General features: G+C 40.2%; 1 protein-coding gene across 4 annotated transcripts in view; it reads right to left on the bottom strand.

Moving 5' to 3' along the window:
* LOC127579913 (phosphoinositide 3-kinase regulatory subunit 6-like) overlaps nt 1-27,055 on the bottom strand; it is an 88,567-nt gene that overhangs the window by 33,168 nt on the left and 28,344 nt on the right. For 2 of the 4 annotated variants that reach the window (XR_007957744.1, XM_052032970.1), the window contains exons 2-11: nt 26,160-26,314; nt 19,493-19,576; nt 13,396-13,503; nt 10,913-11,004; nt 10,080-10,145; nt 8,660-8,792; nt 7,661-7,730; nt 4,498-4,681; nt 1,600-1,756; nt 905-988 (exon numbers count right to left, since the gene is read on the bottom strand). Coding sequence is in view for 3 of the 4 variants with exons in the window: in XM_052032970.1 (XP_051888930.1) it covers nt 905-988; nt 1,600-1,756; nt 4,498-4,681; nt 7,661-7,730; nt 8,660-8,792; nt 10,080-10,145; nt 10,913-11,004; nt 13,396-13,503; nt 19,493-19,576; nt 26,160-26,172 (991 nt within the window). In the remaining variant the exon portion in view is untranslated. The remainder of the gene's footprint in view (nt 1-904; nt 989-1,599; nt 1,757-4,497; nt 4,682-7,660; nt 7,731-8,659; nt 8,793-10,079; nt 10,146-10,912; nt 11,005-13,395; nt 13,504-19,492; nt 19,577-26,159; nt 26,315-27,055) is intronic. The other 2 variants (XM_052032971.1, XM_052032972.1) reach the window with 2 other exon arrangements.

Here is a 27,055-nt window from a genome sequence, read left to right as displayed (position 1 = left end):
CATCAGCATTCGTTTGTGTGCATGTGCATGGAGAGGTGGGGAAAGCGTGTATTATCTTTAATCTTTATACAATTCTCACAGCTAACTTTAGTGAGGTAGTGAACATGCTTCACATGGAGGGTTTGGGGAGGGAGAAAGGCAAAATTTCTCAATGGAACAACCAAGATTTCAGTGCTGGGAAAAAACAGACATTCCCATCTATGCAGGAAGCAAAACATAATTTACTCCATTGGATTTTCAGATTTCCTTGGTATGAGCTGTAAACCAATCATTGCCAATGTCTCTTCAATAGCCATTCCTGGTGTGAATCCTGCAAACTGTTTAGGCCAACAGAAAGTGAAGACTCTGTTTCTTTCTCTCCCCAAAAATGACATGCTGAGTGTCAGGGATTTTCCATTTTTGTTTCAGATTTCCAGCATTTGGATTTTCTTGCTTCAATTATAAGGAAACACGTTGTTTTATTTGGGTAAAAGGGAGAAGAAGATATACCAAGCAGATCCAGTTCCTGACATTGCTTGCCTTTACATTTTGTTGCTGCCTTCCAGTAGTGACCAGACAATATAGCAAATAATAAATGGGTCTTACAATCTGTGTGCTCGTTTAAAAACCCATTACTCTAAACAGCTTCAAGCATTGATGCAATGCTGTTAGCCCATCACTGATGGGTCACTGTGCTATCCTATTCTAATAAAATTACCAATTGAGTTTACCAGTGATGTCCTCCATATGGAAAATAATGGAATAAAAATCTATCAAAGCCTTCTCTTTTGTTTAATTAACATTTTATGAGTATTGTCGCATTTGAAATAAGCTCACATTCTTTTTGATTATTGCACTGAATCATCATGTTTAATCCATGCAAACACAGTGAAGGTATTCTGATATCTGACCAAAATATACTCACAAAGGAGGTCATCTTCTTTCCACATAAAAAAGCCGATATTTGGATTTGGCAATAGAATATTCTGGAGCCTTTCACTTGGAGGCACTAAAATACACCAATCAAAAGAAAACTCCCTTAGTGCTCAACATTCCAAGAAAACAAATTTCAAAACCTTTGATGTTGTGCAGCTAACTGGGCCATGAAATTGCATTGTGTAACATTTTCTTCTTGGGAGTGATGATGATAAAAACTTAACACATTTGAATTAAATGGATAGACCTTTTAATCCATTGGCAAGATGTATACGTAAATGGAAAGCTTAGTATTTAATGCCCATCCTTAACTTCTATTAACTGACTGACCCATCGGCCATTTCAAAGCACAGTTAAGCATCAACCACATTCCTATGGGACTGTCATCGCACGTAGACCAGACCAAGTAGGGATGGCAGATCTTATTCCCCAGCAGACACTGGGGAGTTCATTAGGTTTTCACGACAATCCGGACACGGTCAATCACTGCTATTGAAACTAGGCTTTTATTCCAGATTATTTTATTTAGCCGAATTTTAATGACCCAGCTGCCAAGGAAAGTTTTTACCTGTTGTCTCCAAATCAGTATTCCTGCTAATTATAACATAGACATCATTTATGAATATTTATCAATCATACCATCCATTCAGATGCGTAACAAAACAACTTCTGGTCCCAATTTACCTTGTTGTGCAGAGTTAATTATTATCTTGTAAAGTTGTTGCAACTTGCTGCTGTGTTTCCTGTGGGCTGTAGTAACTTCCTCTGAAGAAAAATATGACTGCTCGGTGACAGCAACCACTTCTTGGAAATAGTGCTCAATCATGTTGTAGGGTTTGTTCTGTGAAGCAATGCTATTAATAGTCAGGGGTGTCATGTTACATTAATATTTAAAATCACAACAATCTTCATAGTATTGCACTAGAAGAATAATCCTGCTCAATAAGCTGCAATTAAGTCATAAGGATTTAAATCCAGCTTTGATGGATGGCGTGGGTTGTATCTTGTGCCCCTTCTTACTGTCAATCAATGTGCATGAAATGGAGAAAATAACTCAGAATTCTTCCACACCACTAGAGGTGTGAATATAGTTGATGAATAAATGAGTCCGTGACCTTCTCAGAAAACCACACCTTGGCATAAAATTTCAATTATAGTGATGTGTAATTTAACAGTGATGTAAAATCTCATAAATTTAGGAGATGAAATTTACAGCAACTGATCAATATGCTTCAGAAGTATAGAGAGCTGATAAATGTACAGGATCTCTCATTGGCTGTTAAAAGAAAGATTTGTACATCTTGAGAAAAAAAAATCAAAGTGTTTATTTGTTATAAGCACGAGTACATGTATGCACGGGTGCAATGAAAAACTTACTTGCAGTGGCATCACACATAAAGTGCTGGAGGAACTTAGCAGGTCAGGCAGCATCTATGGAGGGAAATGAACAGTCGACGTTTTGGGCCGAGACCCTTCATCAGGACTGGAAAGGAAGAGGGCAGAAGCCAGAATAAGAAGGTGGGGGGAGGGGGAAGAGCACACACAGGCAGGTGATAGGTGAGTCTACGTGAGAGGGGAAAGGTAGGTGGGTGGGGGGGGTGGAGAGGGAAGATGTAAGAAGCTGAGAGGTGATAGGTAGAAGAGGCAAAGGGCTAAAGAGCAGTTGAAGTTGTATCTACTTATTTCACTTTAAATATTTAATGGTCACGACAGAGAAGCAACTGTTTTTAACATGAACTTGATGAAGCAAAATGGATTGCCACATTTACAAACTACATCTTAAAACTTCCAATTACAATAAAACTTTAACATAACAATGTTAAGTTTCTTGCAAATGTTTAATTAAAAATATAAATAATTGACAGTGCTCTCAAATTTGAAGCATGTGGAAAAAAAGTTACTTGATCAATACTCCCAAACTTTTTTCTCTGATACCTCATTCTCACTAAAAACAACAGAAACATGTACCAGAAGCACATGCCAAAACATCTCAAAAATACAGGACCAGAAATCTATTAAATGTGCTTGATAGTCAGAACATGATGAAGCATGTGAAGGGCTTAAAAGCATTGAGGATAAAACTCATCTAGCATTATATGAGAAATTAAATCCTTGTAAAATTAAAGGCTTCCTTTGTAAAGTGTAATTATAAGCCACTGAGTGAAAATATAGCTTTCAGTGTCAATTAATCTAAACAGGAATATCTTACTTTCGTCTAGCAATGATTGCTGGAAAACTTTATCCAAGATTTTAAATTAACACTGCCACTTTCGTAATTACTTCATACATATCATAGATCTAACAGCAATGAAACAATGTCCCAAAATTCACTGGCAGTGCTGAGCTGCCTATACTCATCACTTAGCTAGTCTCACACTTACATTGTTTGAATCCCCCCCACAATGTTTTTTTTGCAGAAGCTAGCCTTCTTCCAATCAGAGATGGACATGTTCCTATAATGTTGCAGAGTCAGCAAAAGGCTTACACATCAAAATATTGAAAAAAAATCTTTGACAGGTAACTGAGCTCTGTCTCTGCTTTAGCAGATTGCCAAAGCAGTCAATTTTTAGTAATGTTTCTGAATGGCAGAAACATTCAAAAACAATTAAAAATGTGGTCAAGTTGTCTGGTCAATTGTTTTAGTTGTTTTAAATATTTATAAAATTTCTACTGTTTTTTCATAAAAATGATTTTGGTTGTTTCTTAAATTCTACATCAATATTTCAAAATATCCATGTAAACGCATGACCTCAATTCTCTCCAAATGGATTTTGACATTTTTCATCAACCGTTTTCCCCACTCAGTAGCTGAAGGTTTATAGCATATTTTAAAAAAATCACAATACACATACTAAATTATTGTTGCATCTTTTTAATGCTTTCATTTTTCTCAACTTGGTTTCAGGTTTCCTTAAACACCTCAGCCTTGGGTTAATGCTTCCAGCTGAAATTGTAAACCGATTTTGACCTGTGATGTCTGAGCAGAGATCGCACCTAATTACATGACTGTTTAATCAATTGTACTTGAAGTTAACAGATAAATTTCAAAGCCTTACTGGCATAACCTCATATTGAAACTTACAGAACAAATAATATGTGACAGAAAGTTTAATACTATCTCATGAATAACATGTTTTAGTACTGCTATGTGAACTTTAAACTTTATAAACTAAAGTGGCAAATTTTAAATGGGTACTGTGTGACGTGGTTCAATACTCCTTTACCCTTTAATCCTGCTTCAATAGTCTCTTTGTGTGCAATACCACAGATGACTGGCTAATTTTAAAGATTCTTTCACTTACCTGTTGTAGCTTTGGCAGAAATGTTGCAAAAAGTTTGGTTAAACAATAAGACCAGCTCTTCCACAACTATTGTGGTGGATAAGAATGCCTAATGGAAATGTATTCTCACTATATGTGATATGTATCAGCGTGATTACAACATGCTATTGCCTAACGTTTAATTACACATTAAAATTAATGTTTAAATAATGTTCAATTAATGTTTAAAGATCTAACTTTTTAAAATCACCTGTGGGATTTATCACCTGAGTACCAGGATTTATTTGACCAACATGCTTACCTGCAAGGCTACATCCAATTTGCTGATGTCACAATTCTCTCCCAGTGTTGCTTGAATGCTGTGCTTTATAATATGACTCATATTAACAGCAGATGTGTCATTTAAGCTCACTGAGTGGATCTCATTGTGAAGAGATTTAATGACTTCTTCAGAGATAAGATCAGGATCAGCAAAGATGAAAATTCTGCCAAAGAAAAATACATCAATGCCATCAAAGTATTTCAATGACTTTTGATAGGCAATGCTATCCCCTAATGGGGCAACATCATGAAAACTCTGCTCCATTTTTAAAATTATGAATGCAAGGATTAGAACAGAAGTAGGGAATTCAGCCCTCGTCTGGCCTGCCATTCAATAAGATTTTGGCTGACCTTTTACCTCAGCACCACCTCCGTGCGATAACCTATCGATCTCTGAATCAAATATACTCAGAGACTGAGTTCCCACAACCCTCTTGGGTAGAGAATACCAAGGATTTGTTACCACAGGATGAAGGAATTCCTTGTCATCTCAGTCTGCAATGGCCAACCTTTATTTTGAGACTCTGATCACTGGTTTTAGACATCCAGCCAGTGAAACATTATCCCAGTATCTACATTGCCGAGCCTTATAAGAATGTTATATGTTTTAATTAGATCATCTCTCATTCTTCTAAATTCAAGAGTGTATAAGCACAATCTGCTCAATCTCTCCACATAGGACAACCCAATCCCCATCACAGGAATCAACGTGGTGAATCTCTATCACGTAGGATGGCTGCACCTGTGCATAATAATTCTGGTGTGGTCTAACCAGGGTCTTATATAATTGTAGTCAGATCTCTTTACTCATACACTCAGATCTTCTTGCACTAAAAACCAATATACCCTTTATTTTCCCAATTGGTTGCTGTACCGAGAAGGAATATTACACACCAGAAAAATAAATTGTGATAAAATATTTCTCCATAATTAGGGAAATGAAGTCAAACTTCCCATAATACCCAAGTCCATATGGATGTTTAGAGAGAGCAATCTGTTATTTGCATTCACAAGCTAGATAGGGGAAAAAAACACTTGCTGACTAATGGATAATATACTTCCTCACCATAAGTTTTAGCTTTCTCATTATCTTTTGTGACTCATCCTGTTTTGTTCCTACTGTAATTAGTACTCCATTGAATCTCTTCCCCTGTTCCTTTAAGATTTAAGTACAATGTTTAAACACTTTTCATATTCTTACATTACCCACTCATTAGACACGAGAATTACTGTTTCCTTCGGTTCCAAACTGAAACTCGTGGAATTCCTGTTTTACTTCTTCCTACAACCTCAAGTCTTTCAAAATAGATCCATCCTAAATCTGAACAAATCTTAATTTTCTCCTTTACTATTTCAGTTTTACTGGTAGTTTGCAGTTTAATGCTTTGTGGTTAGTTTCACTATAAAAGGTGAATAAAGTCAAATAACTACACAAAGTTTACAAGAAACTGAAACAGCAAATGCAGGCAAGGCAAAACAGATACTTAGAATTGTGATTGGTGCCAATGTCATATCATATACCCAGCAAAAAAAATCACAAAGTTGGTCGAAAAGGCATTCTAAATAACATTGAGTGGTTTGCAAGGAGAACAAACACCAAAGACTCACTTCCCATGGCAGGCAAACAGCTACAACACAATTTGGCGACAGGGAAGAGGAATCAACTCTTATATTCACTCAAATAGACGTGCAAGTCCTAGTCAATGAGACACATGACAGGAGGAGCCAAGAGACCAGCCAGATCCCCTTAAGAAAAGCATGGCAATAGGTAGCTCTTGTAGTTTTCTCCAGGTGTGAGGAGATCTGCACAATGCTGTAACATGTTTAATATCCCCACAATATATGTTGTAGGAGGAACAATATAAAGAGTTCCACTGCTGAAGTCAAAGTTATTTTCAATGCACACAAAATAAGTGTGATCCAACATCTGCACAGCACTATTTACACCTGCAGTCACTTTGATCTTGTGGCGAGGTAGTTGAGAATCAATGAGTCTTCACAGAGCATGTGGTGGTCCGAGTTCTTTAAATGAAGTGTCATAAATCAGGAAATTCATTGGTGTTTTACCAAGCCGCTTAAGTAACTGGAGCAAGGATTCATTCACTTATATCTTATAGTCAGCACAAGTGGGCATCCAAAACAGAATATTAGGGGTTTTTGAGCTTCCCTGCCTGATTCTTGGTATACTGTGACAATGGCAATGACTGGAATGTGCGGAGGGTCGCTTGGCTTGCATTGGGGACTATGATTTTGCAGGCTCCGTAACAGAAGTCTATTCTAGCCTGGGCTGCAAAAACTTCTGAACCTGCTCAACTTGGAGAAATGATTATGATGTTGAGCAGGGACAACCCTGGTAGCATTTTCCTTTGTCCTGCTCCTTTTGCTCCTTCTGCTCTCCAAACTCTACTTGGAGCAGTACAGACACAAGAGTTTCCCCGCAGAATGTTGTGTACTCAGTAATAACAGCCTTTGCAAGCCTGAGATTGCGGATGCTTTGCTTTTCAGAAAGTTCCATGAAGAATGTGGAGTCCCTCAGGACTCTGCAGGACTAAGTTCTTTGCTCTTAGGCACATTTCTGCCTCCTCTCCTGAGATCCCCAAATCACTCTGAGTAGCCACTACAACACTTCCAGTAAAGTAGTGCAGGATTGTATTAAACTCCTTCAGGATCTGTCTGGAAACTGGAAAATTTTAGCCAGTTTTTCAATGCATTTTTCTGGGTTAGGGCATCAATGGCAAGGCAAATATTTATTGCCCATTCTTAATTGCCTTTTAACTGAGTGGCTTGCTCAGCCATTTAAGAGTTGACCAATGGTGTGGATCAGAAGTCATATATAAGCTGGACCAGGTGAGGATGGCAGGTTTTCTACCCTGAAGGATATTAGTGAACCAGTGGGTTTCTACAACAAAAATACAGAAATGTTGTTTTTGTGATCATAATTACTAACACAAGTTGTTGTTATCCAAATTACAGATTATTCACTGCATATAAGTTCTGTAGTTCCTATGGTGGGACTTGATCTCAGGCCTCTTGATTGTTAGTCCAGGAACTCTCTGGATAACTAATTTGATAACTAAACTGATGTTCCAGCACTGCCTTAAGTTGCTATCTTATTACTTCATTATCTATTTGATCATACTTACTTTTCTCGGTGTGAGAAGGTGTCATTTTTTAGCCCATGTTCAGATATAACTACCCTTTGGTACAAAAAACCTGTAATATAATGGTCTTTAATTAGACTGTTAAGCTGGTACATGTTGAAGGCCATCATAAATCCATTTTATTCTAATCCTTTCTGCCCATAACAGTTTGGAATTTCACATTTAAAGAAAACAATATAAATTCTCAAATATCTTTCATCAAAACACATCACTTTTCCAAACAACTCAAAACTCATGGGAAATTGATCTTAATTTTTGAGAAATGCCATCATTTTTAACAAATGTACTTTCATAATTCACGATGGGAACACATTTGATAGAATAAACTTTTTTAATAATCAGAAAACACATGTTTGGAATTTGCTAAAAATGACCCATAATCACAGCTCAGTGTGACAGTCTGTCCAACAGAAAAGTACATTTCAGCATCCAGACCACAGCCGAGAAGTGTAATCGGTGCATCTTGATGTGGATTGGATTGAGTTTCTTGACGGTTGTTAGAAATGCATTCATTCAGGTTGGATGGAAGTGTTTGGGGAGCAGGAAGTGAATCACTTGGTACAGAAAACCTAGGCTCTGACATCCTCCTGTAGCCACAGTCCTTAAGTGCCTGACCCAATAAGGTTTCTGGGCAATGATGTCTCCAGGATGCTGACAGTGGGAGAATTGGACAAATAACACTGTTGGCTACCAAGGGTAATCATTGCCTGACACCTGTATGGCACATATGTTACTTGTCACTCATCAATTCAACCATGCAGGAAGTCCAGCCTTTCTGCATGGGTTGGTGAACTATTTCGTGACCTGGAAAGTTTTGAATGGAACTGAACATCATGAAAACTTCTGCAAACATCCTCATCTTTGCCCTTAAGTGAAGGCAAAGGTCATTGATAAAGCAGTGATGATGCTTAGACCTAGGGCATTGCAATCTGCATCATTAAAGATCATGGTTCAGGACTCATTTAGATTTTATGCACATACCTGGTGCTTTTCTTTCAGCCTTTAACATGACTGCATACTGATGTCCAATTGTACAGTAGGGCTTGGGGAAGGATAGGAGTCCTTTGCAAAATGTATATGCTTTTTCATAAAGATTATCAGGAATATATGCAGCCTGGAAAAAAAAGTGGTTCATGACAATGGAATATTACTTAACAATGTTAATAAGAAAACTTTTAGGCATCATTCCACTTCAAATACCTGATGAGAAGAAACTTGATAAATTCATCAATAAAATTGTGGCAGTAAATTGTAAGCAAAAGAGGTACAGAGCCTGGAACTTTTAGAAAGCATAGTGCCTTATGGGCCACCTGTGAGACTTGAGGCCCTGTCCTTGCAATATTCAACAGACCACAAAGTGCAAAGTGGGCAGAGGAACAGATAGGCTGTAGTCCACTATTGCAATTGGGGTTAGAGGTAAGGGTTTACCCAAAAGAGAGAGCTGTCACAAGGCTTAAATTCCTTACTTAAAGGGCATATATTTGGTCACTTCGCAACCCCAGATTCCATGGTGTGGGACCTTTGCAACAGAACCAGCCTGCTTCTGCCCGTGCAGTGTGGGGCCATGCATCTACAAATGAAATTTATGGAAGTCCAACCAAACATTGCAAATATCAGGCACCTCCATGTGTTGGCACACCAAAAGACAGAAGCAAAACTGCAGACTTTATGATTGGTGCTTCTGGATTGCATTTAGCAATGGGTTTCCCAAAGTGTATCAATCATTTACCTCACATCAACATTATGGTATGTAATAGAAAATCAATGGCACAATGTTTAAGGTGAAACCCGAGGAGATAAAAAAGGAAACATGATATTGAAATTGAAAGCAGCTTTTGACATGATGCGGTCTGTACCATAATACAATAGGTTTGACTGTAATGTTATCCTGTTTTTAAAATATACTGAGAAGACCCATTCTTTTATTATTAGGAGTTATACAAGGCTAACATGGTGACTACTCTGCCTCTAATTCTTCTTCCTTCTGTCATCATGTCCACTGCCTCCCACAGCAACAAGTCACCTTCAAAGTAATATTTTGCTGCGCAATTTCTAAAAGAAATTCTTACTTGGTGAGGAAAGCCATGGAAAAAACAGGTCATACTTATATTCAAAAATAATTGGAAGGCTTAATTGGCAAATTTCAATTTGTGATGTAGCCCAATAAATAATCTTTCAAAGCGGTATTTTGTGTAACATTTTGCCCTTAACTGCAAGATTCAAGGTCTCCACAGGAGAACTGCAGGGGTTAAGGATGGATAGTTCATTAAGGAAAAGAGTATGGAGGCACCACTAACGTATAAAATAAACACATCTGCTAAATACAAAACGATATTAAGTCAACTATTTTATGCTTCTCTTATTCTGTAAACAGATACTCACCACTAATCACTGTACCTACCTGAATAATAGCATACATTAAGGTGTTCAGTAGAGGTAAAATGTAGTGCTTATTGTTTTTCTTTGCCTATTAGAAAGAAAAATACAGTCATTTTGATTCAAGAATCAATACTTAAGAATTGATTCAATAACACATTAAAAGTATCTAATATTCACTCATTCAGAAATTCACGATGCTGTTGAGAACACCACTTGACTAAATCTAGCCTTGCGCAATGGCTTAAATCAGAGTTTAGGCTATTATACTGGTAACCAGGTTTCACTCCAAATTTCCAATGGCAAAATTTTTGACTTGCATCTCCTTTGACCAATAAGTTCTTAGTGTAGTCACCAATGTGCCCGAAATATTCGCACACATTTTTTTTGGCAAAACTAAAATGCTTCTATTTTTTATTTAAAACCACCTGTTTCCTACTGCCACAATCTTTAATTAAGAACCAAAATATATTGAGATTACTATTGAAAGAATTAGTGACAAAAGCATCATTACTTTCTTCTGTATTAACTGGGGAAGAGAGACCAGAAAACCTAGTGTTTTTTTTTCTGAATCTCTTGGCCACAAGACCATTTGAATTCAAGAGAGAAATCCCATTCACAATATACTGCACATTCCAATGATTTCTGATCCAGGACCATGCCCTTTTTAAACCACTGGAAGCAAGATACCGTGACTTGAGTTCATTGACAACATTGACAATGTGTATGGGTGGAACTATCTGTGAGACAGTGCAGGCATAGCATGCTGCAGTGCAATAATCTATCATGCAGTACCAGGGGATTATCAGTCTTCATGATCATTGACCATTACACATTTTACTTAAAATAGTTTCTCACCAGTTCCAGTTCACCAATGAGAATCTTAACCAGAAAATTGCTGTTGTATGGGTCTCGTTCAGTCTTCTTATGCAATGTCCACCGAAACATACCTGTGAAAAGGAAAGCACTGCCATAATTCCAATAAATGCTCTTGTATCTCAGTTTCTGTCAAAAACAGGAAAGTAAAAACTGTTCTAAAAAAAAGTAGAAATCAGCATAAACTATCGGGTTTCCCAAGAAAGTGTGAAGCTCAGCCCACATCTTCTCTTTATAAGGAAGAAAATTAGTTCTAAGCCACATAGCTGTAACTCATGTTGTTAGATCCACATGTTTAAGTTCATGCAACTGAAGCTTTTCAATTTTTACATGACTTATACCAGTGCTTTCAATAAAACAGAAATAAAGTATGGTTTATAATGGGGTAAATACGAAAATAGTTTAAAAACAAATAAATACAGGAAAAATAACTGTCTTCCGCTTCGCCTAAAATTCTGGGGTTTGTTTTGCACTGATATTGAGCCAGAATAATTGCAAACATTATTCATGCATAGTTTGGTAGCATAGAGTGGATCTGGTATAATGAGCTAATTTGTAGTTGGGTACGTGGATCATCAGAAGGGAATAAAAGACTGAAGAAATTTGGCTGTAACTTAATTATGTACTCATCCAATATGTTATGCTGGGTATTTTCTCTCTAAGCTACAATTATACTTGCAATTATAAAAAAAAATACACTTGCATGCAATTATACAAGAAATTCACATGTTGTTTGGTTTTGAAAATAGCCAATTTTGTTTATACTGTGTGCAAGTTGAAATGGGCCAAATTAAGTAACCTGATGACCCCTACATTCATTGTGTCACCATTTTGAAGAATTGGCTAATGTCTTCCCTCTAGCAGATAATTTTTAAACAAATTTTGCACCCTAAATCTGTGCAGGATCCTGATCACTTTCCCAATATGCTTGCCGAAAACCTCTGTCCCTTTTGAAGGCAGCCCACTTAAAATTGCACAAACAGTTCCAAGCAGTGTCTTCATCAATATCTAGATATTGAGGATGCTGAACAGATTGATGAAAGCATATCTTAATATAGGGAACTAGTACTGTTTAAAGACTTCTCTCTTTATTGGTGTTTGAACTAGTCTTTAAAAATTCTCAAATTTCAGTTTTGTGAATTTCATCCAAACTATTACTCCATGTGTGATTGGTAACTAAATTACTGCATTTACAATGAACTAGTAACTAAATTACTGCTAGTTGCTGATTGTAGTAAATAATGGAAGATCAAAATTACTTATTCTGTGGCAGACTATCTTTACTTGAGGTTGAGAGCTTATAGTTACCCTATTATGACAACTTACAGTATGATTCTCTCTCTCTCTCTACTGATCATTCTCTCTCTCTCTCAGCTACAAGCTAAGCCCTTAACACAAAGCTATCTCGGGGGCCCATCTGCTGATGATTCAATGATGCATAACTTCTGGCAACAGACTCAATCACCCTTCCCTGTCCGCTGTACCAACTTGACTGAGGAGGTCTTACTTTTATGGTAAAACCCCATTAGATATTAACAACTGAAACTGCAGCTTCCTTTTTGATTTAGCCCTGTTTTGGCACTCCCCACTCATTTCCTTGAATTACATTCTGGAAATCAAACATGGTTTCAATAGTTTTGCTTACACGGGGGTTTCTTTTCAATGGGGCTTCAGGTGAAAAGCCAGTTTTGAATGGAATTACATATTCACAATGTGGTTACATTTTAGATGGGAAAATATAAATTTTAAAGTTTCTCCATCTCTGTTGTTGAAACAAGCCAATTGCATATTAAGACGAAATGCCCTGTGTAAACAAACAAGTCCATCAGCACGCAGAAAGGTTTCAAACTGCAGCCTCTTTGCTTACATAGTAGAAACACTTTTGGTTGTTTCATTTTCAATAATGCCTGCTTATGAAATTCATACTTATGACTCTACTGTGAATATCTTAGCCTTGTGGATTGCCAAAAAGTGCAGGAAGTAGACATTGTTAAACTTCAGCAAATATACGCATACCCCTGTGATCTCCACCCCATCTAAACTCAGAACTTGTACACTTAATGAGTTTAGTTTTCTCAGGGTATGCTGGAAAATTACACGTGTTCAATTTCTGGATTTGTGGGGGACAAACTGCCTTTACTGTGCAGTTTCCTCACTGTGTGATGTGGGGACAATCAGCAACTCTTCCCACAGATATAGCTACACCAGTGTTCTTTCATATCAGTAATCCTGTTACATTACAGGTTAAAAGGGAATTGGGGAGATTTTGTAAAACAAGTCTGCACGTGGAACTACCATTCAAGTGAGCTAGAAAATATATTTTCCTTAAAAAAACACAACCAAATGTCAATCGTAGCAGTTATTTAAACTTCCAACTGATTAATTAAGCTTCAATAATCATGTGAGCTCTTAATTTTGAAATAGTTAATCATGGCTTTAAGAATTTGATACCACAAATCCCCTACCTCGACTGCACTGGAATGCTGGATGTTCCTGGTCCAGTTCCCGTATTATTGCTTGCACGCTGCGCTGGATGTCAGCCTCAGCAATGGCTGCGATACTGGAGCTTCCACCTAAAGGAATAAAACAAATTTCCTCACGACGTGTTATGTCCCTCAGAGTTTCCAGTTGCTATGTAAGTGTGTTTATGCCAACAGAAAAATATTGGAGGATACCACAACATTTCAACTCTTTTCATCAAAGATCTGGAGCAGCAGATAGTGTTTTAAAAAATAGACTGGAAGAAAAATATAAGATATAGGTAACAAGAAATAAGAAAGAAAGAAGAAAATAAGAGAAACAATAAACAATTTGCATTAATATAGATAGTATGTCGAAATTCATTAAGAGCATTGTAAGATAAAAGTTTTAACAAAATTTCATTTCTTCATAAGTCTGCGACAGACTGGACAAACACTGCTGTATCTGTCACTCTGCTCCATTACTGGATTCTATCTTGCACCTTTGAGTTCTGAAGAATCAAAGGCCCCAGTCATTCTAATTAAAGCAGGAAAATGGGGAAGGCGATTTTGTTTTAATGTTATCCTACATTGGTTTAGTGTTTGTACTGATTATAAATGTTTTAATGTAATTAAGTTTTGCAACATTTTATTTATTTACTGCCAATGTAATGTTTTTTTTAGATGTCTCTGGAATTTTAATAAAAATCCTCACAGGTTTAGGAATGAGACAAAGCTCTGCCCCCAGCATTATCCCCTGTTTTGACATTCTTGTAAGTCTACTCATCAATAAGACCTCACTATGCCTTTCTAGGTACCTCCATTATCAGCTCAAGTGGCCATCCACATCTGGCCCATTAAGTGCAGATACAAACTACAGGGAGTGGGACAGATCCTGGTAGATTCAGAACATGTTAAGAAAAATTTAGCAAAAGCAAAAGAAATGAGTGTCCATCAGAGTCTAAGAGTGCTGCTGCTCAGGACTTATTCATATTGTCAGTCAGGATCCACAGATTGGTTTGCAGGTTGGTCTAAAATCCATGGGTCCCACTGATTATTACTGAGCCTATCACTTGCAAAGACACAGTACACAATATAATGAAGTGAACCATTGAAGCCTGTTCCTCCAGCCTCAGGCTGCAGTAAGTGCTTGAGGCTGGAGGAACTTCGGCTCAGAATTGAAGGGCTGGAGTCGCAGCTTCAAACACTGCGAAGCATCAGGGAGGGAGAGAGTTACGTAGATACTGTGCATCGGGAGACAGTCACCCCCCCTTAGAGCAGGTACTTCTGGGGTTCAGGAAGTAGATAGAAGGGTGACTGTCAGGGGATAGAAAAGGAAAAAGAAAACGAACAGGCAGATAGTGCAGAGAACCCCGGAGGCTGTTCCCCTCAATAACAAGTTTTCCACTTTGGAAGCTGTTGAGGGGCATGACTTGCAGGGATCAAGCAGCAGTAGCCAGGTCTCTGGCACTGGGACCAGTCCTGCTGCTCAGAAGGGAAGGGAGGAGAAGAAGAAGGCAGTAGTGATAGGGGACCTGATAGTCAGAGAAACAGATAGGAGGTTCTGTGGCGGTGAGCATGAATCCCAGATGGTATGTTGCCTCCCAGGTGCCAAGGTCCGAGATGTCTCTGATCGGGTCCACAGGACTCTTGAGCAGGAGGGAGAACAGCCAGAAGTCGTGGTTCATGTAGGTACCAATGACATAGGTAGGAAGAGGGACGAGGTCCTGAAATGTGAGTTTAGGGAGCTAGGCAGAAGGCTGAAGAACAGGACCTCAAGGGTAACAATCTCGGGAATGCTGCCAGTGCCACGTGATAGTGAAGGTAGGAATAGGAGGAGATGGCAAATGAATGTATGGCTGAGGAGTTGGTGCCGGGGGCAAAGATTTAGATTTTTGGATCATTGGGATCTCATCTGGGGAAGTTGGGACCTATACAGAGTGTATGGGTTACACCTGAACTCAAGGGGGACCAATATCCTTGCAGGCAGGTTTGCTAGTGTGGCTCAGGAGGGTTTAAACTAGTTTGTGAGGGGGATGGGAACCAAAGGGATAGGTCAGTGGAAGAAGTGCATGGAGTAAAGTCAGAGCTAACATACAGAGAGGCTTTGAGGAAGGAGCAGCAGAGTATAGGGTATAAAAGTGGGAAGGTGGATGGGCTAAAGTGCATTTACTTAAATGCAAGAAGTATCAGGAATAAGGGTGATGAACTGAGAGCTTGGATAAATACATGGAACTATGATATTGTGGCTCTTGCAGAGACTTGGCTGTCACCAGGGCAGGAATGGATACTGAATATTCCCAGATTTCAGTGTCTTAAAAGGGATAGAGAAGGGGGGAGAAGAGGAGGAGGGGTGGGCGTTACTGGTCAGGGATACTATTACAGCTGCGGAAAGGGTGGATAATATAGAAGGATCCTCTCTAGAGTCAGTATGGGTGGAAGTTAGGAACAAAAAAGCAGTTACTCTTCTGGGAGTATTCTATAGGCCTCCCGGTAGCAGCAGGGATACTAAAGAGCAGATTGGGAGGCAGATTTTGGAAAGATGCAAGAATAACAGGGTTATTATCATGGGAGACTTCAACTTCCCAAATATTGATTGGCACCTGCTTAGTGCCAAAGGTTTACATGGGGCAGAGTTTGTTAAGTGTGTCCAGGACGGATTCCTGTCACAGTATGTTGACAGACCGACTAGAGGGAATGCCATATTAGATCTAGTTTTAGGTAATGAACCGGGTCAGGTGACAGATCTCTCAGTGGGTGAGCATTTGGGGGACAGCGACCGCTGCTCCATAACCTTTAGCATTGTCATGGACAGGGATAGGAGCAGAGAACATGGGAAGAGATTTAATTGGGGAAAGGCAAATCATGAAACTATAAGGCTAGAACTTGAGAGTGTAAATTGGGGTGACATTTTTGAAGGGAAATGTACTATGGAGATGTGGTCGATCTTCAGGGATCTCTTGCAGGATGTTAGGGATAAATTTGTCCCCGTGAGGCAGAGAAAGAATGGCAGGGTGAAGGAACCATGGGTGACAAGAGAGGTGGAACAACTAGTTAGGAAAAAGAAGGCAGCATACATAAGGTGTAAGCAGCAAGGATCAGATAGGGCTCGTGAGAAATATAGAGTAGCAAGGAAGGAACTTAAGAAGGGGCTGAGGAGAGCAAGAAGGGGACATGAAAAGGCTTTGGCGAGTAGGGGTAAGGAGAATCCCAAGGCTTTTTTTCTCGTATGTGAAGAGCAGAAGGATGACGAGAGTAAAGGTAGGTCCGATTAGAGGCAAAGGTGGGAAGATATGCCTGGAAGCTGTGGAAGTGGGTGAGGTTCTCAATGAATACTTCTCTTCAGTATTCACCAAGGAGACGCTGAGGACAGTGTTGGTAAGGTTAATGTTCTAGAGCATGTAGATATCAAGAGAGAGGATGTGTTGGAGCTTTTAGAAAATATTAGGACAGATAAGTCCCCGGGGCCTGACGGAATATTCCCCAGGCTGCTTCATGAGGCGAGGAAGGAGATTGCTGAATTGTTGGCTAGGATCTTTGAGTCCTCGTTGTCCACGGGGATGGTACCAGAGGATTGGAGGGTGGCAAATGTTGTCCCCTTATTCAAAAAAGGTAGTAGGGATAGTCCAGGGAATTACAGACCAGTGAGCCTTACATCTGTGGTGGGCAAGCTGTTAGAAAGGATTCTAAGAGATAGGATCTATGAGCATTTGGAGAATCATGGACTGATTAGGGACAGCCAGCATGGCTTTGTGAAGGGAAGATCTTGCCTCACAAGCCTGATAGGGTTCTTTGAGGAGGTGACCAGGAAGATTGATGAGGGTAGTGCAGTAGATGTGGTCTACATGGATTTTAGAAAGGCGTTTGACAAGGTTCCACATGGTAGGCTTCTTCAGAAGGTCAGAGGGCAAGGGATCCAGGGAGGTTTGGCCATGTGGATTCAGAATTGGCTTGCCTGTAGAAAGCAGAGGGTTGTGGTGGAGGGAGTGCATTCAGACTGGAGGGCTGTGACTAGTGGTGTCCCACAAGGATCAGTTCTGGGACCTCTACTTTTCATGATATTTATTAATGACTTGGATGAGGGGGTGGAAGGGTGGGTTAGCAAGTTTGCAGACGACACAAAGGTCAATGGTGTTGTGGATAGTGTGGAGGGCTGTCAAAGCTTACAGAGGGATATTGATAGGATGCAGAGCTGGGCTGAGAAGTGGCAGATGGAGTTCAATCCAGAGAAGTGTGAGGTGGTACACTTTGGAAGGACTAACTCCAAGGCGGAGTACAAGGTTTATGGCAGGATTCTGGGGAGTGTGAAGGAGCAGAAGGATCTGGGGGTTCATATCCACAGATCACTGAAAGTTGACTCACAGGTGGTTAGGATAGTTAAGAAAGCTTATGGGATGTTAGCTTTCATAAGTCGTGGGATCCAGTTTAAGAGCCGTGAGGTAATGATGCAGCTCTACAAAACTCTGGTTAGACCACACTTAGAGTACTGTGTCCAATTCTGGTCGCCTCATTATAGGAAGGATGTGGAAGTGTTGGAAAGGGTGCAAAGGAGATTTACTAGGATGCTGCCTGGATTGGAGAGTATGGATTATGAGGAGAGACTAAGGGAGCTAGGGCTTTACTCATTGGAGAGGAGGAGGATGAGGGGAGACATGATAGAGGTATACAAAATATTAAGAGGAATAGATAGAGTAGACAGCCAGCGCCTCTTTTCCAGGGCACCAATGCTCAATACAAGAGGGCATGGCTTTAAGGTAATGGGTGGGAATTTCAAGGGAGATATCAGAACGAGGTTTTTCACCCAGGGAGTGGTTGGTGCATGGAATACACTGCCTGGGGTGGCGGTGGAGGCTGATACGTTGGTCAAGTTCAAGAGGTTGTTAGATTAGCATATGGAAGAATTTAAATTAGGGGGATATGTGGGAGGAAGGGGTTAGTTAGTCATAGGCATGGTTTAAAGGTCGGCACAACATGGTGGGCCAAAGGGCCTGTATTCTGCTGTATTGTTCTACGGTTCTATGGTTAAATAAAGGTGAGATAAAGCCTGTCAGTGTGCAAATTAAAGCAGCTGCGATGCCTTTGAGTGTTACTGTGAAGGAGTAGTGTATAAATCAGAAATAGAAGGAAAGATCCCTGGGGGACTCCAGAGATAACAGTGTGGAGTGGGAAGACAAGCCATTACAGTCGATTCCATGGCTGCTATTCAATAAATAAGAGTGGACCACGCAGCATGGGTTGGGTCCTACCATGTGCACCAGCAAAACAGAGAAGGAAGCTCTCAAATGCACATTCAAGCTGATTTTTTTTTCAAGTGTGAAATTTAAAAGGAACAGTTCTTTTTCTACTGGAAGGAAATATATTTCAACCAAAAGTAGTTTGATTTTCTTCCCTTCATTAAAAATGTGAGGCAATGTCACTCCAAACCAGCCCCCCTAAACTTCATGGTCAGAATTAAGAATAAAATGGCAAACTCCTTTTTAATCATAAACTGGGAAAATATCAATGTAGTTTGGCCACTCATTATGTTTTACATAGGAGTGTTGGCTTTTCACTGAGTGCAATAGGACATACCAGATAAGGGGATGCATAGTTTGTTTGAGCTAACAGGTCCTTCAGTAAACAAGTCTGTGAAAGCGATCATTCAATTTGGAGATTGTTGAGTTTTATACAGCATTGGAAACAGGACATTTGACTTCACTTGGCGCTTACCTCCCATGAGTGGTTGTGTTAATTTATTGTGCCTGTCCTTATTTCATGTCTCCTTCAACCAATGTTGTAACCTGCTCTTAAGTACTGACAATAGTTTCACATTAAATCGCTAACTTTGTGTCCCACAGCCCAAAGTCCCCTGACTAAAAGAGGTCTGCTGCTCTCTGCTCCAAATTGCCTCCATCTTCATACCTGACACTGACTCAGTCTGTCCACCACATTCCCCCTCAGCACCACTCCACCCCCTGCTACAGGAAGTTAGCAGCTCTTCAAATCCTTTGGTAAATTTTAGTACATTCAATCACAAACTCATTCTATTTTATTGGGCTGTTATATAACAGCAGTGGGTTTGGGACCTTTTGCTAACTATTTAATCAAAATCCAAGTCACTTACTTGTGTACTGTTCTTGCAATATCCTTGTCTCACCTGCACAATCTTTCTCCCACACTGCCCCAGCGTTGTTCACTGGATTCTTCGCTGCAACAAATAAGCTACAGTGAAAATTTTCCATAACAGAAAGAAATCCACAGCAGAAAAATGTCATTCAGCCCTTCCCCTCTCTGAAAAACAAAATCAAGCAGTGCTTTTAGATCAGTCCTCAAGAAAAACCTCTCAAACAACTGGACAGAAGGATTCTTCTTGCCTTCTTGTACCTGTCCTGGCTCTGAGAAACAGCTCTCCATTACTCTGACTCCCCTATTCCAGAGCCCTGCATTGTACTTCCCCTTGAAGAATCAATCAAATTTCCAGTTGAACGTTATCACTGAATCTGCAACATGGGCTGTCAGCAGAAGAACGAGGAGAGAAAGTGAAGATGAAATCACACCGTCGCTGGATTTAACACTCAAAACAATCAGCCCAGATATAGTACAAAGGTAAGGTTAAAGTTGGTGAGTCAACTGCTGAGTTACCAGACACAAGTAGCCTGCAACCAAGCATGCAGGAAAGAGCAGAAGTACCATCTCATAGGAGGTTGAGATTTAAAATTAGTTTTGCTGCAGAGATGAGGATTTTGATGGGCTATCTACAGAAGGTGGAAAATGGGTGCACCACAAAGTGCCAGGAAGACTGCCAGAATATGTGATTGCAATGTTGAGGGGGCCTGAAAGAATCCGTCACTCACCTTGCACAGGACTTTGCACAGAGCTTGGAGCCTGTCGTTTCCAACATGGAAGTGGTAGGTAACTTCATTAACACCTTGCGGATCCACTGTGATACAACTACCGGTGACTGATCCCTACACTTCATTGCAGTACAAGCAGATCCAATGTTTGAGGACCTGAGTGGCTCCATGGAGCACAGATCAGCATTTGTAATCTGACTGCTGGCACTGTTATTGCTTATGATTCATCCATCCCAGAGTTCTGCTGCTCCTGTCAGGAAGGTGCAGATCTCAATCTGGGACCTTTGTTGTTTGAACTACAAACAAGTGATTAGGATGAGGATGTAGGCAGTATGATTAGTAAGCTTAGATGACACAAAAATTGTTGAAGTCATAAATAGTGAAGGATACAGTGGGACACAGATCAGGTGGAAAGTTGGGTAGTCCGGTGGCAGATGGAATTTAATCTAGACAACTGTGAGGTAATGTGCTTTGGGAGGTCAAATTCTGGTAGGGCATAGACAGTAAATGGCAGGGACCTTAAGAGCATTGATGTACAGAGAGACCTTGGGGTACAAGTCCATATCTCCCTAAAGGTGGTGACACAGGCAGATAGGGTAGTGAAGAAGGCATTTTTGTGTGCTTACCTTCATAGGCCGAGGCATTGAGTATTAGTTGGGTCATCATGTTGAACTTATACAGAACATTGGTTACGCCCCACTTTTTTTTTCCTTTTCCAAAGGTGGTTTATTCAGTGATTACACAATCACATTAATACAATATTACAGTATTTCATGATACACACTATTTACAGTTTCAAATTATAATACAGTTATCACTGTCCAGAATGCACTCAAGCACCTGTGGCACCCACCAGTCCCGGAAAGCCCCCATTGTATCCGTGGATACTGCGTGCCCCTTCTCCAGGACCACACAGGCATGGACATAACCCCAGAAGAGGGGCAGGCAATCGGCTCGGACAGAAGCCTCGACTGCCCACCGCCTGGACCCGGGAATGGCCACTTTGGCCAGGCCCAGGAGCAAACTGACCAGGAGATCCCCCGACTGACCCACACCCCTCCACACTGGGTGACCGAAGATCAGGAGCACGGGGCTGAAGTGCAGCCAAAACTTGAGGAGCAGCCCTTTCAGATACTCAAATAGAGGCTGCAACCTCTCACACTCCATATACACGTGATACACTGATTCCTCCTGGCCATAGAAATGACAGACGGCCGGGGAGTCCGTAAACTGACATAAGAATCTGTTACATAGTTCTGCTCTGGGCAACACTTTCCACCCCAGGTCCCCAGTGTAAAGTGGGGGGGAGGACTCCTGCATAAAGACACCGCCACTGGGGACCTCCTTCACTGCTGGATGGCTAAACAGACTGCCATGGCGTGTCTGGACAGCAGATGAAGGCAATGAAGTGTACAGTGTGCAGGAGTAGCCCATACAGGGAATGCCTCGGTGCATCATGAAACAGCACAGTGGGGATCTCTGTAAGGCAGCTCACGTTGTGTGGGACTAGCTCCTGAGAGAAATTTCAGGCCTTGGGTCCAATAAGCAATTCCAGCTGAGCAGGGGTTAGCACAGTCGGGATCACTCCACACTCCTGAGCCCCCTCGGCACCCACTGTGACAGGATGGGGACCAGCCTCTCTCACAGCCAAAACACCACTCTCTGCTGGTGGAGAAGCATTCTGACTGGAGGCGACCGTGTCCCAGACTCAGCTCCCGATGAGAACTGGGCAGCTCCCGCAGAGTGGCACAGCTGACATCCGCTGCTGGAAGCCGCGTGTCCTCCTGAAGGCAACGCCCCTGGTGGAAAAAATATGTCGCCAGCGCATGCCATCTCAGAGGGTGCTCAGTGTATAGGTATCTCTGCAGGGTTCTGAGGCAGAGAACCAACAACTGGGTAAGTAGGCACACCAGCAACTGACCGCCTTCCTTAATCAAGAGACTCAGGACCACAGCAGAGACCCAGTGGGTCTAATAAAATATGAAATATATTTTATTTAATATAAAATATTAATTATAAAATCATTTATATATTATATTTTTATAATTTATAATTATAAATAAATACAAATATATAAAAATATAAAATTATATATAATTAAATAATAATATAATAAAATATTTTTAAAAAATCTAATAAAACAATCTAGACTATTGCCCCAGAAGTCCACCAACTTCCTCTGGGTCACAGTGACAAGTTAGACCCCACTTAAGAGTATTGTGTACAGTTCTGGTTGCCACACTACAGGCAGAATATGGTTGCAATAGAGAGAAGTGCAAAAGGATGTTGATTGGAATGAAGGGCTGCAATTATAGGGGGAGATTGGATAGGCTGGATTTATTCTCACTGGAACACAGGAGGCTGAGGTTTATAAAATTATTTGGGGCATAGATAGGATAGATAGTCAGACTCTTTTCTCCCAGGGCAGGGGCATCTGGAACTACAAGGCACAGGTTTAGGAAGAGAGTGGAGAAATTTAAAGGAGATCTTAAGGGCAAGCTTTTCATGTAGATGTTGGTGAATATCTGGAAAGATCTGCTGTTGTAGGTGGTGGAGACAGATACAATTAACAATGGTTAAGAAGTGTTTGGACAGGTACTTAGATAGAAAAAGCATGGAAGGATATGGGCCTAATGTGGACAAATGGGATTAGTGTAGACAGGCATCACGGTCAGCATGCACGAGGTGGGATGAAGGGCCCGTTTTTTGTGCTGTACAATTTATGATTCTAACCCCAGAGCTCCAAGGCCATCTGTAGCAGTCAAGAAAATATCATTGGATCTGCTGTGCCAAGTGCAACAGACCCCTCCAGAATGGTTACAACTTTGTCACTTGAGCACTACAATGGTCTGCTCCATCACATTTTTCGTGGCAACATTGAACTTGATTTTATCATGTGTGTAGGAGGGTTGTACATCAAAGTCAAGAAAATGTCATCAGTCGATACACCTCCTCTCTCACTTGCCACCCTTTCATTCACCGTGTTGGCACATGCAGATTGCATAGCAGAAAGCCACAGAATGAAGGCATCATGGTTGCTTCCAAGATACCAGGCAATGATTTAGCATTCTGTGTGGTGACTTCAGATGGATATGGAGCAGAATCCCCTCAGTTGCTGTACATCTCCAAGTTGATGTGGGATGCCTACAAGGCAATGTCCCCCTGTACTGTGGATAAAACCTGCAACCCACGCAAAGCCATTTCCTCTCTCTGCTCTCCATCAGAAGAGAATAAATCTCATTCAGCTCTCATGGAACACAAAGCTTCAGTGAATTTCCTCATGCAGCAGTAGGTGACAAACTGTTGCTCACTTCAAGTATCTCGTTCCAGACTGGAGGGATCACAGTGCATAGAGGTTCATGGCCACATGGACCTTGAAACCCATGACCAAAGTGACCCTCGTCCTGTTTGGAAGTTGGGGCTGTGGCTGAGGCAAAAGGTATACGAGTGTCCTTGCATGTTCTTATTAGGAATATTGCTCCCCGAAGCAAGATAAGGCCTCTGCTGAGAGCCTTTCTCCTTCTCTCCCTCCATCCCCTTTTATAAGTTGGTTCTGTGGTGTATATATTCCTCTTGCTTTCACAGCCATATTGTACTCCAAGGAAAATGCCCACTATATGTCATTTCGGGGGCAATTGAAACTCAAAAGTGAAAGCAAAGTCTATCAGCACTTAATGCAAAATATTCTGTAGAATCTAGCAACTTTAAAGAATTCTAGAAAACCAAGAAAGCTTTATAAATTCATGGAAATATGCAGGGAAAATCAAATGGGAACTAATCAAGTCACTAATACTTGTCTAAATAGCACTGGTGAATTTGAGCTCCAGCTGAGATCAAATCAACATTGCAATTTGATCAATGTTATCATTAGTGTTCACTTCTTACTTCTGGTGGGGGTTGGTGCTGCACAGGTTAACACCCTTACCAAAATGACAGATGGCACAACTTGCACTGGTGCAACTGTGTAAAGATGCTCTGCCATAACAGAACAATCACCCCACTCATTCTGTGTTAAAAAAAAAGGAACGATGGAGCTGAATTTGTGTCCATGGAATCTTACAACATAGAAGGGGGACTTTTGCCTGTTATTTTCATGCCAGCTCTTTGAAAGAGCTGCCTGATTTAAATCCACACCCTACCTTTTGCTATAAACTTGCAACCAATTACAGTCAAACAAGTTCTTCCTTCCTATAATAATCCCAGCTTCTTCCCATCTACACCTTTAGCGAGCATTCCTTATTTGACTATATTCTCTCCCAGAACCTGACCTCATCCCTAAGGTCAATTAGCCAGAATACTCCATCTGGGGCTTAACCAGTGATTCATCTATGTTTCCCATCAGTTGTTTTGTTTAGTGCCTGGATAGAGTTTATGGTTTGACACAACTGGTAATACTGACGTTAATTATATCCAAAATTGCATCCATTTGAAAAGTTATTCCCCTGCCTCTACCCAAATATCCCCACAATTTCCAGACCAAATACAAAATCTGCCATGAATATGTCCAAATGAACTGTGTTTTAAAAGAGTTAAAATAAAAACCTTTGCCTTAAAAGTTATTCCCTGATGTAATGTTAATGTTTTTAAGTTTGATTAATATTGTGCTCCCCAAAAATAAGCATTTTAAAAATCATGGTGTCAATCCACCAACAACATCATCTGATTTTAAATTACAGAAAATTATTATTTTTGAAACATAAAATAATTTTCCAGCCAGGACAGGGCACAATAATGTGTTCCTTAGTAAATTTTGAGAAGAAATTTCTTTAAAATTCTTTATGTGCCCATGAGCCCAAAAGTTCCAGCTTAACCTGTGGGCTTGCCTTGAAGGCCTTTAAACGAGTGCCATTAGCAGAAACCACTCAGTGATGACTATTTCACCCTGGATGCGCAGCCAATGTGGTGGGTGGGGCCTACCATTGGAGCAAAGACTTGAAGACCACCATAAAAGATTGCTCGAGTTCCCACAGCATGGGGGATACAAATTGTGCAGACCCTCCACGAGTTATCAATGCCTGACTTGTGGACACCCCAACATATGAATGAGCTCCCATAATATGATTAAATTCAAAAGTCTGGCGTATGTACGTACATTCATCCCTAAGTACAGCAGAACGAGTTTCCTCTCTCTCTCTCTCTCTCTCTCTCCACTTTTAGTAATTGTTCTTTCTTATCAGTCTTATGTGCTTTTGATGCCATTCATTGTAATACTGTGGACATCTGGTTATCACCTTGAGTGTTTTATTATGTATTTCGCAACTTACGGAAAAAATCAACTTATGGACATCTATAAAAACGGAACCTGTTTGTTACCCGAGGACGGTTTGTATATAAACCTGTGTGATGTGCAGCAGTTGCACCAATTTCATGAGAACTGTGATGACAAAGCAGAGAGTGAAAATTCCTGAGTTCTGTCACCATTTATCAAGAAAAGGATCCAAAATGTCTTACTCACAACATTCTCAAATTATAATTCACACTTCCTTGATGGAAAGGTACTCCAATATACCACACATCTTTTAGAGCAACATCCCCCCTCCAGTAACATAATCTGAACAAAACTCAGGCGTCTTAGTGTCATATTCTGTTACATTCACACCCCTTACAGTAACACATAAGATACCCTGCAAACCTCACATATTCTCTGAGATAACCCTCAGCCCTTCCAGTGGCAGTTCACTGAACAGTCTCAGAAATATTCTGGTGTAACCCAAACTTTTCATACACTAATATGCCCCATTTAGAGTGTACCCGTCACTCTACAAGGAGTCAATATTCAATAATCGGAGTGAAAATGTTATCAATATCTTCAATTCAAGGCACTGGGTTCTATAAAAGAAATCTAATTTGAGGGGACTAACCATATGATTAAACCACAGCAACAAACTTCACACAGCAAATAACAGTTCATGTGAGCCAAACTTCACTTGAACAAACCTTTTGACTCCATGTAAAGGTGCTGCTAGTGTTTTTGGTGCAATCAAGTAGCAACAGAGACTGGTCCAAATGCTGAGTTTTCCAATTATTATATTATTCGTGACTGTGCATCCTGAAGATGTCTGTGCTTAGTTTCTTTTCTCACAGTATACAACCTACAAAATAAAAAGAAACATTTTTATTTTGGCAGAGTTCTTGTATATATATCCAAAATAACTCTAGCTGTTGACCCACATACTTAGGTTCAGTAGTTGGCACTGTTCTTATGTGAAATATTCCTTGCAATAGAAATCTTATTTCTGAGCACATACATACAAAATGATAGCAAGCATACAACTGCTTACCTTTGTTGTGGCTGGAATTGCTAGGCTTTACAGTGACATTTCTTAGTTGGGTCTATAGTATAGTTACAACTGTACAGTCCTCATCACACCACACAGGAAGCTGGTGGTGGGGAAGTGGAAGCAGCATATTTTGTATATGGTTTTTCCACAGACGTAGGAAGAAATAAGTTCACTATTACACCAGTGATGCCACCTGAAAGCCCTGCAGAAACCTTGGACATGGCACAGAAAAATTACCAAACTGGCAGCAAGTTTAATCAAATCCCTGTGACTCTATTTGGTTTGAGATCGAAATAGGCATGACTTCTGCATTAAGCAACTGTGATATTAGAGATACTTTCCACTTAATCTCTAAATGACCTGATATGCAATTTTACATTAAATCCTCTGTGCTTTGCTACTTATTCTCTTTAAATTGCCAGATTTATTTCACAGCCTTCTTTCTAGCTAGCTTTAAAATCCTTTATTAAAGCCTTCCTTCCTACCTCTAAACATTTTAAGTATTTTACTTACCGTTATCATTCTGCTTTCCATTTTGCAGGTATAAATAAC

This window comes from Pristis pectinata, chromosome 18 (assembly GCF_009764475.1).
Source record: "Pristis pectinata isolate sPriPec2 chromosome 18, sPriPec2.1.pri, whole genome shotgun sequence".
NCBI classification, from domain to species: domain Eukaryota; kingdom Metazoa; phylum Chordata; class Chondrichthyes; order Rhinopristiformes; family Pristidae; genus Pristis; species Pristis pectinata.
This window is presented reverse-complemented; position numbering and strand designations above follow the sequence as displayed.